Source organism: Argentina silus (genome assembly GCF_951799395.1).
Source record: "Argentina silus genome assembly, chromosome: X".
In the NCBI taxonomy this organism is placed as follows: domain Eukaryota; kingdom Metazoa; phylum Chordata; class Actinopteri; order Argentiniformes; family Argentinidae; genus Argentina; species Argentina silus.
The window spans coordinates 44,575,598-44,592,633 of NC_139653.1; the positions used below are offsets into that span (position 1 = coordinate 44,575,598).

General features: G+C 45.4%; 1 protein-coding gene across 1 annotated transcript; it reads left to right on the forward strand.

Moving 5' to 3' along the window:
* Positions 1–1,063: 1,063 nt before the first annotated feature.
* Positions 1,064–15,131, forward strand: LOC310822946 (ATP-binding cassette sub-family G member 4-like; the record flags this gene model as incomplete). The annotated part of the gene is given in 15 exon segments (XM_083695532.1): positions 1,064–1,120; positions 1,259–1,439; positions 7,179–7,296; positions 7,681–7,813; positions 8,072–8,122; positions 8,287–8,432; positions 10,172–10,295; positions 11,790–11,904; positions 12,020–12,165; positions 12,651–12,749; positions 13,060–13,228; positions 13,577–13,677; positions 13,846–14,004; positions 14,547–14,665; positions 14,906–15,131. Coding segments are annotated over 15 exon segments (1,944 nt in total).
* Positions 15,132–17,036: the final 1,905 nt, after the last annotated feature.

Sequence of the window (17,036 nt, forward strand, 5' to 3'; positions counted from 1 at the left end):
CAGATGGCGGAGGCAGGGAGCCCGGCCAAGAGTGCGTTGCATTAGTCAAGGCGGGTGATCACAAGTGCCTGGACCAAGAGTTGTGCTGCTTCTCGCGAGGAATGGACGTATCCTTCGCATGTTGTAGAGGAAGAATCTACAGGAGTGCGCTGTCGTTGTGAAGTTCACTGCACAGGACAAGTGGTTGTCAAGGATCACCCCAAGATTATTGGCTGTCTGGGAGGAGGTCACAGTGAAGTTCTCAACTATGATGGAAAAGTCTTGGAGAGGGCAGGCTTTCCCAGGGAGGAAGAGCAGCTCAGTCTTATTAAGGTTGAGCTTGAGGTGGTGGGCTGACATCCAAGCAGGAATGTCTGCAAGACACACAGAGACAGTGTGTCAGAGGGGGGGAAAGAGAGAAAGAGTTGAGTGTCATCAGCGTAGCAGTGGTAGGAGAAACCATGTGAGGAAATTACAGAGCCAAGAGATTTGGCGGCTCAATTGGAGTGTCCTTTCCTTCTCTGTTTCATTGTTGTGGAGAGGTTCTATTTAGAGGAATAAATCATTGTGTGTCTGCATAGAAAAGGAGGGGACAACATGCACAATGCAACAGTTACACAAAGACAGAGCAGCCAAAATAAGAAAACAAGAAAATAAGAAAACAAGCTTGTTGTAACTTGACGGTTTTCTTTCAGACAGGAACACAGAGGGAGGCTCTTGTTTTGGTTAATCAGGATGTGTGCTTTGTATGTTGTCGTGTTCTTTATATTTCTCTGTCTGATGTGTATATACAGCATTTTGTTTTGTATTGAATTTGTATTGTAAAGAGGGCACACCTTGGTCTCAGTGTTTTTCCCTAGATAAATAAGGGCTAAATACAATTGTATTTGTTCTGTTGGCTCTGCTAATGTGTCGGTCGGTATGTACAGTAGTTTAGCTATGAATTTGTGTGTCTAAGATTCTTTAAAGAGCTAAACGCAAGGGTTATCATATTTGATCTTCTAAGGAGAACTCAGCCAAATAGTTCTCTCTCTCTCTCTCTCTCTCTCTCTCTCTCTCTCTCTCTCTCTCTCAGATTGTTGGTATGGCCGATAAGCCCTCAGAGCCTGAGTCCGTCAGTATTCCGATGGAGGAGCCCACCTGTAACAGTAACGGAGGCACCCAGGAAGAGACCAACTGTAACAGTAATGGAGGGAGCCAGGAAGAGACCATCTGTATCAGTAACGGGGGTACCCAGGAAGAGACCATGTGTAACGGTAACGGGGGTATCCAGGAAGAGACCATCTGTATTGGTAACGGGGGAAGCCAGGAGCCATCTCTGTTGACCCATCTGAAGAAGGTGGAGAACCACATCACGGAGGCCCAGCGTTTCTCCCACCTGCCCAAGCGCTCGGCCGTGGACCTGGAGTTCAAGGACATCTCCTACATCATCCAGGAAGGGCCCTGCTGGAGGAGGAGAGGTACTGTAACACAACACGCACACTTGAGCCCTAACCCCTAACCCCTGACCCCTACTCCCTTCTCCCTGGCCACTCGTCAGATGTACAGGAGTGGCTAGAGGGTAGGGGGTAGGGGCTGGCTGGGAAATCAGTGTCTGTCCATCATACTGTACACAAATGAATGCATATCATCTGGTGATTCCTGTAGGACCCATTCACTGTGCTTTCCCTATGAACGCTCCAGGTAGTAGTGTGTTCTAAGAAGGTGAGGTGCTCTGTGGACAGTGGTGAGAGAGAGAGAGACAGAGCAAAAGAGAGAGAGAGAGAGAGACAGAGAGGGAGGGAGAGAGAGAGAGAGAGCGGGAGGGAGGGAGAGAGAGAGAGACAGAGCAAAAGAGAGAGAGAGAGAGAGAGACAGAGAGGGAGGGAGGGAGAGAGAGAGAGAGGGAGGGAGGGAGAGAGAGAGAGAGGGAGGGAGGGAGGGAGAGAGAGAGAAAGAGAGAGAGAGAGGCAGAGAGAGAGAGAGAGGCAGAGAGGGAGGGAGGAAGAAGAAGGAGAGAAGGAGAGAGAGATAAAGGGAATAACTCATGCATTAGTACTGGGGCCTTAGCATCACCCCTGTTCTGCCTCTGCTTCTCTGTCCATTCTCGCTGTAACAGTAAATAATTCACCACCATATGACTAGCTGTCTGTCTGTCTATCCTCACAAGGACTGTCTGCAACATTCAGTAAGTTGCACAGTCCTGAATGTGACCGTGATGTGTTCCTGAGATAGAGGGAGGGAACCGAGGAATAAGGAGAATGAAGACACGTCCTCTGACTCCTCCACTGCCTTGGGAGCTGTCAGTGCCAGCTGATTGGAGATAGAGGATTAATCCTGTGATGCTAGGGAAGGTTGGGCATGATACGTGTGTGTGTGTGTGTGTGTGTGTGTGTTTGTGTGTGTGTGTGTGTGTGCGTGTGTGCGTGTGTGCGTGTGCGTGTTCGTGTGTGTGTTATTACAATCAATACAGCTCAAACTGAATTACACTCTAACCTTTTAATCTGCACTGCATGTATAGATCCATATGCTACTTTGGGTTGAGAAAGAGATATCTATAGACAATAGCACCAAATGCTAGATGCAATTTGGTGCTATTGTGTTGCCTTCAGAAACAGTTAGTGTCACCTAACTGAAGACTAGGGGGTTGACATGTTATCATACAGACATATGTGTGCTTGTGTGTATGTGTGTGTGGGGGGGGGGGAGAGAAAGAGAGAGAGAGAGAGAGAGAGAGAGAGAGAGAGAGAGAGAGAGATGCTGTAGCATTGTAGTTGGTGTGTAGCGTGTGTACCCTGTGGGCTTCCTGTAGTGTAAGTCAGAGACAGCTAAGGTCATCAATAATGGAGCAGACAGCGTGGAGGCTGAGGGGAGAGGAGGGTCGCTAGCTAGTGCACTCTGTAGTACAGACGCTGCTCAGCCCTCTTCCTGACTGTACAGAATAACAACAGGAGCAGATGCAGGGGAGGCAGACAGAGAAACATACATAGGTCTTTGATTTTAGATACCATACCATGCTATACCATAACATATGATACCATACCATACCATATTATATAATACCATACTATCCAAACCATACCATATGATACCATACCATATAATACCATACTATCCAAACCATACCATGTAATACCATACTATCCAAACTATACCATATGATACCATACCATACTAAACCATATGATACCATACTATACCAAACCATACCATATGATTTAACCCTCCCCCTCAACATTACATCAGCCCGGGACAGACTGGGACAACAAAACGGCCCTGGAATTTGACAACAAAACGGCCATGGAGTTTCAGGATATATATATATATGTACGATACACTATACCATATACTATATACTATACTATAACATACACCGTATACCATACCGTACCATACCATACAATATATCATATACCATACCATACAATATACTGTATACAATAAACCATACCATATACCATATACCATACCATACCATATACCATACACCATACCATACAATATGCCATATAATACCATACCATACCATACTATGCCATATAATACCATACTATACCATACAGTATACCATATACCATACCATACTACACAATATCATACCTTACCATACCATATCATACCATACATCACCATACCATACCAAATGATACCATACCATACCATACAACACCATACCATACCATACAATACCGTACCATACAATATCATACCATACCGTACCATACCATACCATACAATATCATACCGTACCGTACCATACCATACCATACCATACCATACCATACCATACCATACAACACCATACCATACCAAACGATACCATACCATACAATACCATACCATACCATACCATACCATACCATACCATACCATACCATACCATACCATACAACACCATACCATACCATACCATACTATACAACACCATACCATACCGTACCATACCATACCATACCATAGGGCCATACCACACCATGCTGGATGATACTACACAATACATTGCATCATGGTAGTGTATATTTAGTAGAGTTTGACAGGCTTGTAAAGATGTGGCTGTGGTTTTGAATGGTTATGTCCACTCTAGTTAATATGATTTAACTGATTGAATCTAATTGATCAATGTCTTTTCTAATCAATCTATATCTGGGGCTGCATCCTCGTAGCCAAGGTGTCAGGTGAAGGGAAATCAATATGGGCTGTGGCAAAATTCAGTTTGAACATCCTCCCTAATAATAGTAAAACTCCCCGAAATGGACTTGCAGTATCAGACATTAGCTGTTGTGTTTCTGCATGTGCACACGATCAGAAGAGGCAGCCACCAGAGACAGAAAGGCAAAAAAAATTTGAGTCCACTCCCCTAGAACACCCCTGGCCATAATAACATGTTTGTATACAAACCGAGTATGGGGTAAAACATGCAGGGGTCACGCATGTGAGGTCGACAGGATTCGAACTTGGATTCCCTGAGTACCACAACACTACTTCAGCTCACTGAGCTAAAGCCAAGGCATTGTTGCTAATGTTCAGGTCTCAGGCGAGGCTACTTATTATGTGAATGTAGTCTCTGAACCACCTATGTTACACATGCTGTGTTTTATACTGTCTATATTCTAGCCACCTGTCTTCCATTCTACCCTGCCTCTCATACGGTATCTCATAAAACAGAGTTTCAGCTGTATCAAAGGTTGTTTGAAATGTCACTGCTTTATTTAGCATTGCATTCTGAATCAAGGCTTGGAGAGTGTGGAAATCTGCTTTCATGTGGAAATCTGCTCCTTACACGCGCATATGTACAAAAGCGCATGCACACACACACACACACACACACACACACACACACACACACACATATACACACACACACACACACACACACACACACACACACACACACATACACTATACACACACACACACACACACACACACACACACACACACACACACACACACACACACACACACACACACACACCATACAGTACATTCTCCATGAGGTACTTAGTGATGCACAGCTGGAGATAAGCCTCTCTAAACAATTAAACATGAAAAAGTACTAATCCCTGAGCTGAACTCAAACCTTGAAGCTATAGGCCACCTCAGAATAGACAGTTTAACACCTAGCGTCTATACTATGCAGGGATGTAAGGGTTAACGGAGCTGCCTGTTTCCCATGACAGAGTCTGAAGAAGCCCTGAGAATACAGAATACGCTGGGAAAATGATTGCATCACAATCAAAGAATACCATGACAACGAAAATATCTGAAGGCAAACATAGCAAGCTTGTATAGGAAACTCCATAGTATACTGTAAATACAGCTATTTAGCCAGATTGTTGAATGTGATAACATATTTGTATTTGCTGCTAGTAGAAGTAACATGGCTAACTGTGACCAGCCACTAATAAAGCTGAAGACCGTTTTTTTTCTTTTAACCTGAAGTTTTACACACTGGCTCCATGTCTGGGAAGATGGGAAAAGCAAAATAATGAAGAATATTCAAATATATCATAGTGGGAGTACATTTAGCAGCCAAATATTTTTCATTTTCATGTCTCCAGTGACGTGCTTTACCAGAGAAGAGGCTCTGAGGAGATACAGAGCTGATTGACACTGGGATCAAACAAGCGTCCTGTTTCCCGCTCCACTACAGAACACTACAGCTGTTCTCTGGCTGATAGCATGCCCACCACTGTCTCATTACAGGATCGGGCAAACCTGGGGATCAACTGTTACAAAGCATGTCCACCAGGAGACGCTAGTGGGCGCTATTAGAAATCGGGCTCCCTCAGTGCTGTTGTTCCCTGAGCCTTGGGGGCCTGTGGCCTTCTGGGTTATATCGGGGTTTTTTTTTAATATTTTGGATGCAAAACACAGCTTGAGAGTTGAATGGAACAGTAATGAAACACTTTCTCTCTGCATGACTAGCTCACATTCCAGTACACAGTCATTATGTTCTCTGTGTATCATTAGGATGCTTCGTCAGCTGTGTCTAAAGAGCATTATTGACCATACATCCATTATACAGCAGGTTTCCTACACCATAGCCCCTGCTTGTTAATACAGAGTCAATGATGTTGTCAATACCTCCCTATGAGGAATCCCTCTCTGGACCCAGTCAGACTTCACAGCTGAAAACAACAACTGGCTGAATGTACTATAGCCTAACGAGCCATATTCAGTAGCCTTATCATAGCTACATGTTTAAAGAGATGCTACAGGATGTTTGTCACTAATTCTTCACATCAAATTTTTGGCTAGTGTTGATTGTATGGTTCATTATATAACGTAGATTCATTTCTTATCTCATTGGATTGATTTTTTTTTTTATCCACACTGCTTAGTTTAAGACCAAACAAGCGAAGAGGCTCTGCGGAGATAAAGAGCTGATTGACACTGGGATCAAACAAGCATCCTGTTTCCCGCTCCACTACAGAACACTACAGCTGTTCTCTGGCTGATAGCATGCCCACCACTGTCTCATTACGGGATCGGGGATCAACTGGGATCAACTGTTATCTGAGTCTCTTCTTTCCAAAGCATGTGTTCACAGCATCTCTTTAACGAAGAAACACAAACTTTCCAACATTCCTCCTTTTTTGTGAGGAATCCTCCTCACTCCTGCTGCTTCCTCCACTGGCCACCAGTGGCCGCCAGATAATCCTCATTGTTTTCCTGTGTTCACCTTGTTTAGGTAATTGGCTACACCTATGCCTTGTTTTAGTGCCAGCATATAAGCCTGGCTCATTGTTCAGTCTATATTCAGTCCTGAGCCTTGGGACAAAAAAATGATATTTGCACTGCAAAGCTTCTGGGGAAACTCATTGGAGCAGTGATGTCTCAGTAATTTATCTGCTGTAACTATGGAATTAAAATTCTATTTCTGTGGCCATAGCCAGGAGCTGATGGGCTAACAGGCTTCTAGTGAGAGAACATTAGCACCTTGAAACAGGTCAGCATCTGAAAACCCTGGCCCCATCTGACCTGAATATCAATGAACCTCTGATAATGGTGCGGCAATGAGGATAATGTTTTCAAAAGGCCAGCTATGAGTGGCACAGCACGCTGTTGTGATGAACAGTTTTACTGATGTTCTCTGTGAAGTAGAAGTAGTCTGCAGTATCTATGGGCTGAACTATAGTCTCTCTCTCTCTCTCTCTCTCTCTCTCTCTCTCTCTCTCTCTCTCTCTCTCTCTCTCTCTTTCTTTTTGTTCTAACAGGTTTTAAAGCCTTACTGAAGTGCCTGTCAGGGAGGTTCTGCAGCAGAGAGCTGATTGGCATCATGGGGCCATCAGGGGCGGGCAAGTCCACCCTGATGAACATCCTGGCAGGCTACAGGTGAGACAGCCCAGCAGGGTAGGCTGGTGGAGGTAGAAATTGGAGGACGGGCTCATTGTAATGCATGGAATGGACTGAGGTGATACCATTCCTCAGTCCTTTCCCTGCATTACAATGAGCCTGTCCTCCAAATTCTTCCTCCACTGGTAGTTATAACTGCTGGGAAGTCAGAGGGATACAGGAGCCAAGGTTTCATGTTGTCACTCTATACCCCTAATATACAATGAGAAAAAATGTTGTTGGGAACAACATCATCTGTTACTACACGTGTACAGAGTCTGCAGGAACATGCGCGCACACACGCATGCACACACACATGAACACACACACACACACAGGAGAGATATTGTGTGCTTCTCCTCTGTGTGTGTTTTTTCTCTTCAGGGAAACAGGGATGAAGGGACAGATCCTGGTGAACGGGAAACCCAGGGACCTGCGGACCTTCCGGAAAATGTCCTGCTACATTATGCAGGATGACATGCTGCTGCCACACCTGACCGTCAGGGAAGCTATGATGGTGAGGGAACAGACACGTGCTGATTGGTCAAGTTTTTTGATGTGTGATTGTGCTGCAGAGATTGACTTCAGTAGTAGTAGTTTTATTAGTACAAACCAATTCACATACACATAAACAACATTTACGATATTCTGTATAACTATAATAAATAGACTTCTGAGGTGTCCAAGACGACTGAGATACTGCCGACTGCTGTTTGAACGTATACTCTACTGCTATATGTTGCCAAATTACAGTGTTGAATGAATTTGATTGAAGGTTTCAGCTAACTTGAAGCTCAATGAACATATGGATGTGAAGAAGGAGCTGGTGAGTTGGAGAGGGAACATGTTACAGTAACTGGGCGTAGCTACATGGTTTATGTTTACACCGTTATGAAAGAAAATAAATGATAATTTCTCTGTGTGTGCGCGTGTGTGCATGCATGCATGCGTGTGTGCGTGCGTCTGTCCGTGCGTGTGTTCCTGTTCTAGGTGAATGAGATCCTTACTGCCCTGGGGCTGCAGGAGTGTGCTCACACCCGGACCAGCTCTTTGTCTGGAGGGCAGTGTAAACGTCTGGCCATCGCCCTGGAGCTTGTAAACAACCCCCCAGTCATGTTCTTTGATGAGCCCACCAGGTGAGAGGCAGAAATACTGTATTCATCTCAGAGGGTCAATTCAGTGTTAGCAACAGCACATTATACTGTGGGACAATATACAAGAAAATAAACAAAAGTAGTCCCACTAGATCCATCAACTGTGGGGAGTGAAGAACATGGAGCTCGGTAGAAATCGGAGGATGGGATCATTGTAATGCAAGGAATGGAATGAGGAATGGTATCTGTGAGGTTGTGTGGGGTAGGACCCTGGCGCAGAGAGGAGACCAGACGAGGGAATGCAGTTCAAAGGCAAAGTCACCTTACTTCAGGTATTCCATAGGTTAGACAGGAGGTTGTTCTCACACTGCTGTAGCCAACACTAAGGCCTTCCCTGAGAGCAGGGAGATGATGTAAGCAACCTTGGCCCATTCGGTCTGGAAAAGGAGGGGTGTGGCTCAAATGCTAGGAAACACTGGGTAAGGAACCCCTTGCGTCTTCCCGGGTGGCCATCATACCATTCGGGAGCTGGGATCCTGGGTTGGTGGAACTGATTAACTGGGGGGTCTCTCTCGGTGATCAACCCACTGGGAGTTGAGGCTTGGGCAGCTGCCACTCCGGGATTGGGAATGTGAGGTTACTGGGCGAAGAGGGTAAGTGCCCGAAGTACTTCTGCCATTTGGGTAAGTTGCTCCTGTTGTCGCCCCAGTAGTCCTGCCTGGTGGGAAACCACGTTACAGATCTGGTCGAACTCCGATGGGTCCATCTGGTCGAACTCCGCTGGGTGGTAGCTTGCTGTGAGGTTGTGTGGGGTAGGACCCTGGCGCAGAGAGGAGACCAGACAAGGGAATGCAATTCAAAGGCAAAGCCACTTTACTTCAGGTATTCCATAGGTTAAACAGGAACAACCCTCGAATAACAAATAATAACATATAACTAGAACAACTAAGACACGTCCTAGAGGACCATGAGAGAAATGCACCACTGGCGAGAGTCAAGATACTAAACACAGGAATTACAAAAACCTCCAACTTAAATAGGAAGATCCTAATTGAATAATAAGGACCACCTGTTGTGCCAGTTAGTTCATGTGGCATTGTCTGCTACCCCCTAGTGTCCAGATCATCCTACAATTTCTCCCTCCACCAGTGTCCCCTGGTAAATATGTTTTGGAACAGTTGATATCAGTTGATCCCCAATCCCCTGCCTTACCCTGTAATGAGACAGTTATGGTGATGCTATCAGCCAGATGACAGCTGTAGTGGCTGTTTATTGGAGCAGGAAACAGGACCCTTGTTTGCCTCCACCAGCCAGCCCCAGGTTGACGTTAGAGACTTAGGGTATACGTCAATATTGCCAAAGCAGAATGGTTTGTTTTGATAGTATTACATCTCTTAGAGATTGAATGTCAGAGACGTAATGAACATTTAGGGAAGTTAGTGATAAAACTGCGGAACATACAGAGTCGTCTTTGAGTTTTACATCAAAACAGTGTTGACCTTTAACCCTGAAACCACAACCATGTTAATCCCATGTAGCTTAGTAACAAATAGAACTTGATACAGTACATTACAGATAGTCCTCTCTCTGTAACAGGTGAAATGAGGTGATGTGCTTGCTGTCCTGTGTCGCCTTTTGTCGTTGTTCCATGAACTTCAGATTTCATTTGAAGTCAATATTACTGTATATATGTCAGAGCACCCAGCCAAGGCAAATGTCGAAGCAGCACACCTGTTACACTCAAGTTCTCTCTGTCTCTCTCTCTGTATTCTGGGGTGCAGTGGTCTGGACAGTGCCTCCTGCTACCAGGTGGTTTCTCTGATGCGGTCTCTGGCCCTAGGGGGGCGCACCATCATTTGTACCATCCATCAGCCCAGCGCCAAGCTCTTTGAGATGTTCGATAAGGTACAGTACATACCTCGCTCTCACTCTGCTCCACACTTCAATACAACACGTCACTGAACTATACACTCACCGGCCACTTTATTAGGTACACCTGTTAAACTGCTTGTTAACACAAACATCTAATCAGCCAATCACATGGCAGCGACTCAATGCATGTAGACATGGTCAAGACGACCTGCTGAAGTTCAAAACGAGCATCAGAATTGGGAAGAAAGGTGATTTAAGTGACTTTGAACGTGGCATGGTTGTTGGTGCCAGACGGGCTGGTCTGAATATTTCAGAAACTGCTGATCTACTGGGATTTTCACGCATAATCATCTCTAGGGTTTACAGAGAATGGTCCAAAAAAGAGAAAATATCCAGTGAGCGGCAGTTCTCTGGGCGAAAATGCCTTGTTGATGCCAGAGGTCAGAGGAGAATGGCCAGACTGGTTCGAGATGATAGAAAGGCAACAGTAACTCAAAGGTTGGTGGTGGTGGTGTAATGGTGTGGGGGATATTTTATTGGCACACTTTGGGCCCCTTAGTACCAACTGAGCATCGTTTAAATGCCACAGCCTATCTGAGTGTTGTTGCTGACCATGTCCATCCCTTTATGACCACAGTTTACCCATCTTCTGATGGCTACTTCCAGCAGGATAACGCGCCATGTCACAAAGCTCACATCATCTCAAACTGGTTTCTTGAACGTGACAATGAGTTCACTGTACTCCAATGGCCTCCACAGTCACCAGATCTCAATCCAAAAGAGCACCTTTGGGATGTGGTGGAACGGGAGATTCGCATCATGGATGTGCAGCCGACAAATCTGCAGCAACTGCGTGATGCTGTCATGTCAATATGGACCAAAATCTCTGAGGAATGTTTCCAGCACCTTGTTGAATCTATGCCACAAAGAATTAAGGCAGTTCCGAAGGCAATAGGGGGTCCAACCCGGTACTAGCAAGGTGTACCTAATAAAGTGGCCGGTGAGTGTACATTACTGTAACACTGAGTAACACAAGGACTTGGATAGATCGAATCTTGTGCAGTTCAGTGGACTCCACGGGGCAGTGTCCCAGTCCATTCCCAGGGTGTGCACCACCAGGGGAGGCTGGTGGAGGTAGAAATCGGAGGATGGGCTCATTGTAATGCATGGTATGGAATGAGGAATGTCCATTCCATGCATTACAATGAGCCCGTCCTCCGATTTCTACCTTCTCCAGCCTCCCCTGGTGCCCTGGATTGGGAATTTTGCTAGGACATCAGCATTTAACACACGTATTTTTGCAATAAGTGCCATGGGATCCAAATGCCAAATGCCTCAAGAGTTTTTAAACCTGGGTTTACATCCGAAAGACCCCATCCAAGGATCGACTGAGGCATACCCTGCTTAGCTTCCCAGACAAGCCACCAGTGGGATGCACGGTGGGTGAGGCTGCTGGCACGCCACCCTGTTAGATAATGATAGAGTGATCAATCAGAGTGATCAATCAAGCCACTGTCTTGTCCATAGCTCTACATCCTGAGCCAAGGCCAGTGTATCTACAAAGGCCCTGTCCCCTACCTCATCCCCTATCTGAAGACCCTGGGCCTCCACTGCCCCAGGTACCACAACCCTGCAGATTTCAGTGAGTTAACCCTTATCCCTAACCCCTCAACCTTACCTTAACCCTAGTACAATACCACAACATTGACCCTAAAGCTAAAACCTTTAACCTAGCACCCTCTATGTTCTTGGCTCAGTCATCGAGGTGGCATCGGGGGAGTACGGGGACTTGAATCCTGTCCTGTTTGAGGCTGTCCAAGGAGGAATGTGTGCCTTAGAGGATAAGAAGAAGCTGTGTGACCAAAAAGATGCAAACTCTGTCTGTCCTTCAAAGTGCGCCAATGTGAGTGCCAGAGCCTCTCTCTTTCTCACATACACACACACACAATCAATAAGATGATATAGTGCCCTCTCATATAATAACACACACACACACACACACACACACACAAACACACATTATATAGTGCCCTCTCATATAATAACACACACACACACACACACACACACACACACACAAACACACATTATATAGTGCCCTCTCATATAATAACACACACACACAATCAATAAGATGATATAGTGCCCTCTCATATAATAACACACACACACACATTATATAGTGCCCTCTCATATAATAACATCACATAGTGCCCTCTTATATATTAACATTATATAATGCCCTCTCTCGTACCCTTTTCGGATACACAGTTGAAATTGTGCAATAAAAGCATCGTTAATCTCATTATATCTATTATTCTGCTGTATCTCTCAGCTTAGCTCATCTCAGTTTAGCTCATCTCAGCTTAGCTCATCTTTTCTCCCCAGGACTCAGGACACATAGAGAGCCATTCCTTTGCCACGAACACCATGACACAGTTCTGCATCCTTTTCAAGAGGACGTTCATAACGATATGTCGAGACCAGGTACAGTAGCGTACACATGGGAGGCTGGTGGAGGGTGAATGGTGGAGGTGATGCATGGAATGGAATCCACATCTGTGAGATTCTGTTCCACTTCTGTTGTGCTTCTGTTGCGCTTCTGATTGTTGTTGTAACACAAGCATGCAACATGGAGTTTTAACCAGTGGTATAGGATACTGGAGGATCACCGAAGGATGGGATCACTCAAATAATAATAAATGATAAACATTACCTTGAAAGTGCAATAATTCTTCAAGAGAGGGACGTGCCAGTCATTGACGTGTGTGTGTGTGCCGTCCTTCTCTGTTTACAGGTGTTGACCCACCTCAGATTGATGTCCCACATCTCTATAGGACTGTTGATAGGCCTGCTTTACCTCAACATCGGCAATGACGCCAGCAAGGTGTTCAACAACACAGGCTTCCTCTTTTTCTCCATGCTCTTTGTCATGTTCGGAGCTCTGATGCCCACCGTGCTCACGTGTGAGTAGAGAAAGAGGATGGTGTGTGGCGGGGGGGGGGGGGGGGGGGGGGGGGGGGATGGGGTGGGGGTACTGTTAATCAGGGTTACATGATGAAACTTGATGAAATAAAAGTTACATATATGCCATTTAGCTGATGCTTTTATCCAAAGCGACTTGCATTGCAGTGAGTGCATACATTTCAGTATATATGGTCCCAGTAGGAATCAAACCCACAACCTAAGCATTGTTAGCACCATGCTCTACCAACTGAGCCACAGAGGACCACACAGAGGACCAAGTTGCAGATTTTGATTGCATGAAATTTATTTGCACTTACCTATTAGTTGTACCTTGTATGCCCCTGTAGTTCCTTTGGAGATGTCAGTGTTTCTGAGGGAACATCTCAACTACTGGTACAGCCTGAAGGCTTACTACCTGGCCAAGACTATGGCTGACATTCCATTCCAGGTGAGCCGTCGGTGTTGTTGCAGAGTGTGTGTGTGTGTGTGTGGGGGGGCGGGGGTGGGGGTGGGGATCGTAAGTGTCTGCACTGAATGTCTGACAACCCAATGCCATAAAACAAACAGAAGTGCAGAACAGTCTCACAGGTACTGCCCTGTCTTTCTCCATCTCCAGGTCATCTGTCCCATCATGTACTGCAGTATAGTGTACTGGATGACTGAGCAGCCCCCGGAGGCGACTCGATACCTGCTCTTCATGGCCCTGTCCACCTGTACGGCCCTCGTAGCCCAGTCACTAGGACTGCTGGTCGGTGCTGCCTCATCATCCTTACAGGTACCTGCTCTTCATGGCCCTGTCCACCTGTACGGCCCTCGTAGCCCAGTCACTAGGACTGCTGGTCGGTGCTGCCTCATCATCCTTACAGGTACCTGCTCTTCATGGCCCTGTCCACCTGTACGGCCCTCGTAGCCCAGTCACTAGGACTGCTGGTCGGTGCTGCCTCATCATCCTTACAGGTACCTGTCCTTCAGGGGAGGCTGGTGCAGGTAGCAATCATTGTAATGCACGGAATGGAATTAGGAATGGTACCAAACACCCTCCATCACCATCTGCCTCCCTGCAGTGCTTTCTTAACCCTAATTCACACTACAGAGCTAAACCAAGTTGAGCCAGCTGAGCTGTTCTGGGCTGGCCATAGTACCATAGCCGCTTAAATGGTGCTGAAAATGACACTGTGAAAGGATAATATTCTATTCCATACATTACAATGAGCCCATCCTCCGACGTCTACCTCCACCAGCCTCCCCCTGGTCTATATCATAAGTATGAACTGTATGTGTGTCATCATTGACCCTCTACCTGTCTCGTCTCCACAGGTAGCCACGTTTGTGGGCCCCGTCACAGCCATCCCGGTCCTTCTGTTCTCTGGCTTCTTTGTCAACTTCGACACCATTCCCAACTACCTGCAGTGGAGCTCCTATGTGTCATACGTTAGGTATGACCTACAGTACTAATGCACCAGGGAAGGTGCATTAGGGGGGGGGAGGGGGGTTGGTTTTGTTCCAGTGCAGCACTAACACACACACCTGATCAAACCGACCAATCAGCTTATTACGGTACTCAATCAAGACTCTTGACGACTTGTGTTAGTGCTGGTCTGGACCAAAAACATGCTGTACACAGATCAGACCTCTGTTTTAGGAATAATCCCCAGGTATTTGTGTTTTTCTCCCAGATATGGCTTTGAAGGGGTGATCCTGTCCATATATGGGATGAACCGTTCTGAGTTACATTGTCCAGGGAAGGTCTGTAAGTTCCAGAAGCCTGAGGAGGTTCTCCAGCTGCTGGATGTGGAAGACGCTAAGCTCTACATGGACTTCATCGTCCTGGGCATCTTCTTCCTCATCCTCAGACTGGCCACCTACCTGGTGCTACGCTACAAGGTCAAGTCAGAACGATAGATAGGTCCCACCCCCTCTACGGCTCCTCCCCCTGGCTCTATTACTCTACCCCATCACATGGTTTCCATTTCCTGTTTTCTATATCTCAGTACTGTACCATAAAACTGCTGCTCAGAAAAAACAAACTGGACTTTAACTGGAACTGTTCTCCTACATGGAACTGTTCCCCTACATGGAACTGTTCTCCTACATGGAACTGTGGTGTGGTGGGATGTTGAGGATCACGCTGCGAACAGAGAAGAAGAAGCATCTCCTGAAACACATACTTTTTTACCTCAGCTAACAGGACTCCAAGCTCCTGTGTATGTCGGACGGCACGGAGGAGAGCACAGAGACACTGTGTAGAGTGACACTGACGGGGGGGGGGGGGGGGGGGGGGGGGGGGGAGGGGCCACAGAGAGAGACACTGGTTGGACCTGCAAAGAGAACCAAAAACAGAGAATGTTTACATGCCGTTGCCAAGTCAGAGGAGGACATTCTACTGTTGCACTGGAGAGTGTGTGTGTCTGTTTTAAAGACAGAGAGTGACTGACTATATAACTGTATTCATATGATCATTACAATGCCTTTCTTCAAACTTTCTTTTGTCAATTCATTCAAGAGTTTTGAGTTTGTTTTCTAATCATTAAAATCAAATCCTTGTAGATTATTATTAACTTGTTTATATTGTCTTAAAAGTAGGTTTTTACTTGAAGTGGATGATTACGCCAGATCTGGTCTTCCGGTGGCACATATGGCTCAGTGCCGAATACCGCAAGGGTTATAAGGACCAGACCTGGTCCGAATGTGGCGGCCCAGCACTGGGTGAGTTGGCAATTTGCTATGGGCCAGCTCTGGTACAGTATGAGGAATGTGGTTCTGATACGTTCCTGTAGTAACTAGGCCATCTTTGGTCTGAGTGTGGTTGATCAGTACAACGGAACAAAGTTGTATCTGGGCCACATCTACATGCTGGCCAAGGTCTGGCCTTTTTATAGAAAGGATGTGGGCCAGATCTGGGATGGGCCAGATCTGGGATGGGCCAGATCTGGGATGTAATTTTTCTGCTGACAGGGTATATTCTGTTTCTCTCACTGTGATCAATTTTCAAAGCCTATCAAGATTTTAATTAGTTGAAATAATGTATAAACATTTTTATACTATGTTTACTATTGTTTCTACACTATGTACTGTATGTGTGTATGCAATATTGTTGAGTTTAGTTTGTACTTAAAATACAAGGCAAATATATTATCTTTAGAAATTAATGTTTAAACATATCTCCACTGCCACATACTGTATATTAACAACTGTTGATATTTCTAATATCACACAGAGATACAATTCAGACACTACTGACTTATTGAACACAGTACTGTGGATGTCTTAAGTCTTCATAATTAGAATATTATATGTTTCTTACAACACAAATGCCTGGGTTACATCTTTATGATTAAAGTGATATTCCACCTTTTTTTAAATAGCTGGTTTGCCCCTGACCTTGGCTGTAGTTGATTAGCCCAGACAGTTTTGTTAAAGAAGTCCCTTTAAGGAATACCCAGCTTCTGGAAACAACCAAAGATCTAACAGTGACAGGCAAGATTTTAAAATGTAATTTGGAGTGTACGGTGCAGAGATAAACCCAGACCTAAAATTGATTCGATTTTTGCTATTTTGACCATTTATTCCAAAGTCCTGTTGAAATGTATTATAACAAACTTGACCATTTCTCTCAGTCAAACACTTCTGTACAGAAGAAATGCAACTGTCATATTCAATCCAATAAAGACTTGACCTTACTAAAGACTATTGCAATGTAGGGTACATTACTGTATGTCTTCATGTGGGTGTGTGCTGATGGCCTACTGTATCCTTCCTATCTCTTCCTTTTTTCTGTGCAAATGTGGTCAATAGATCAGATTCAAG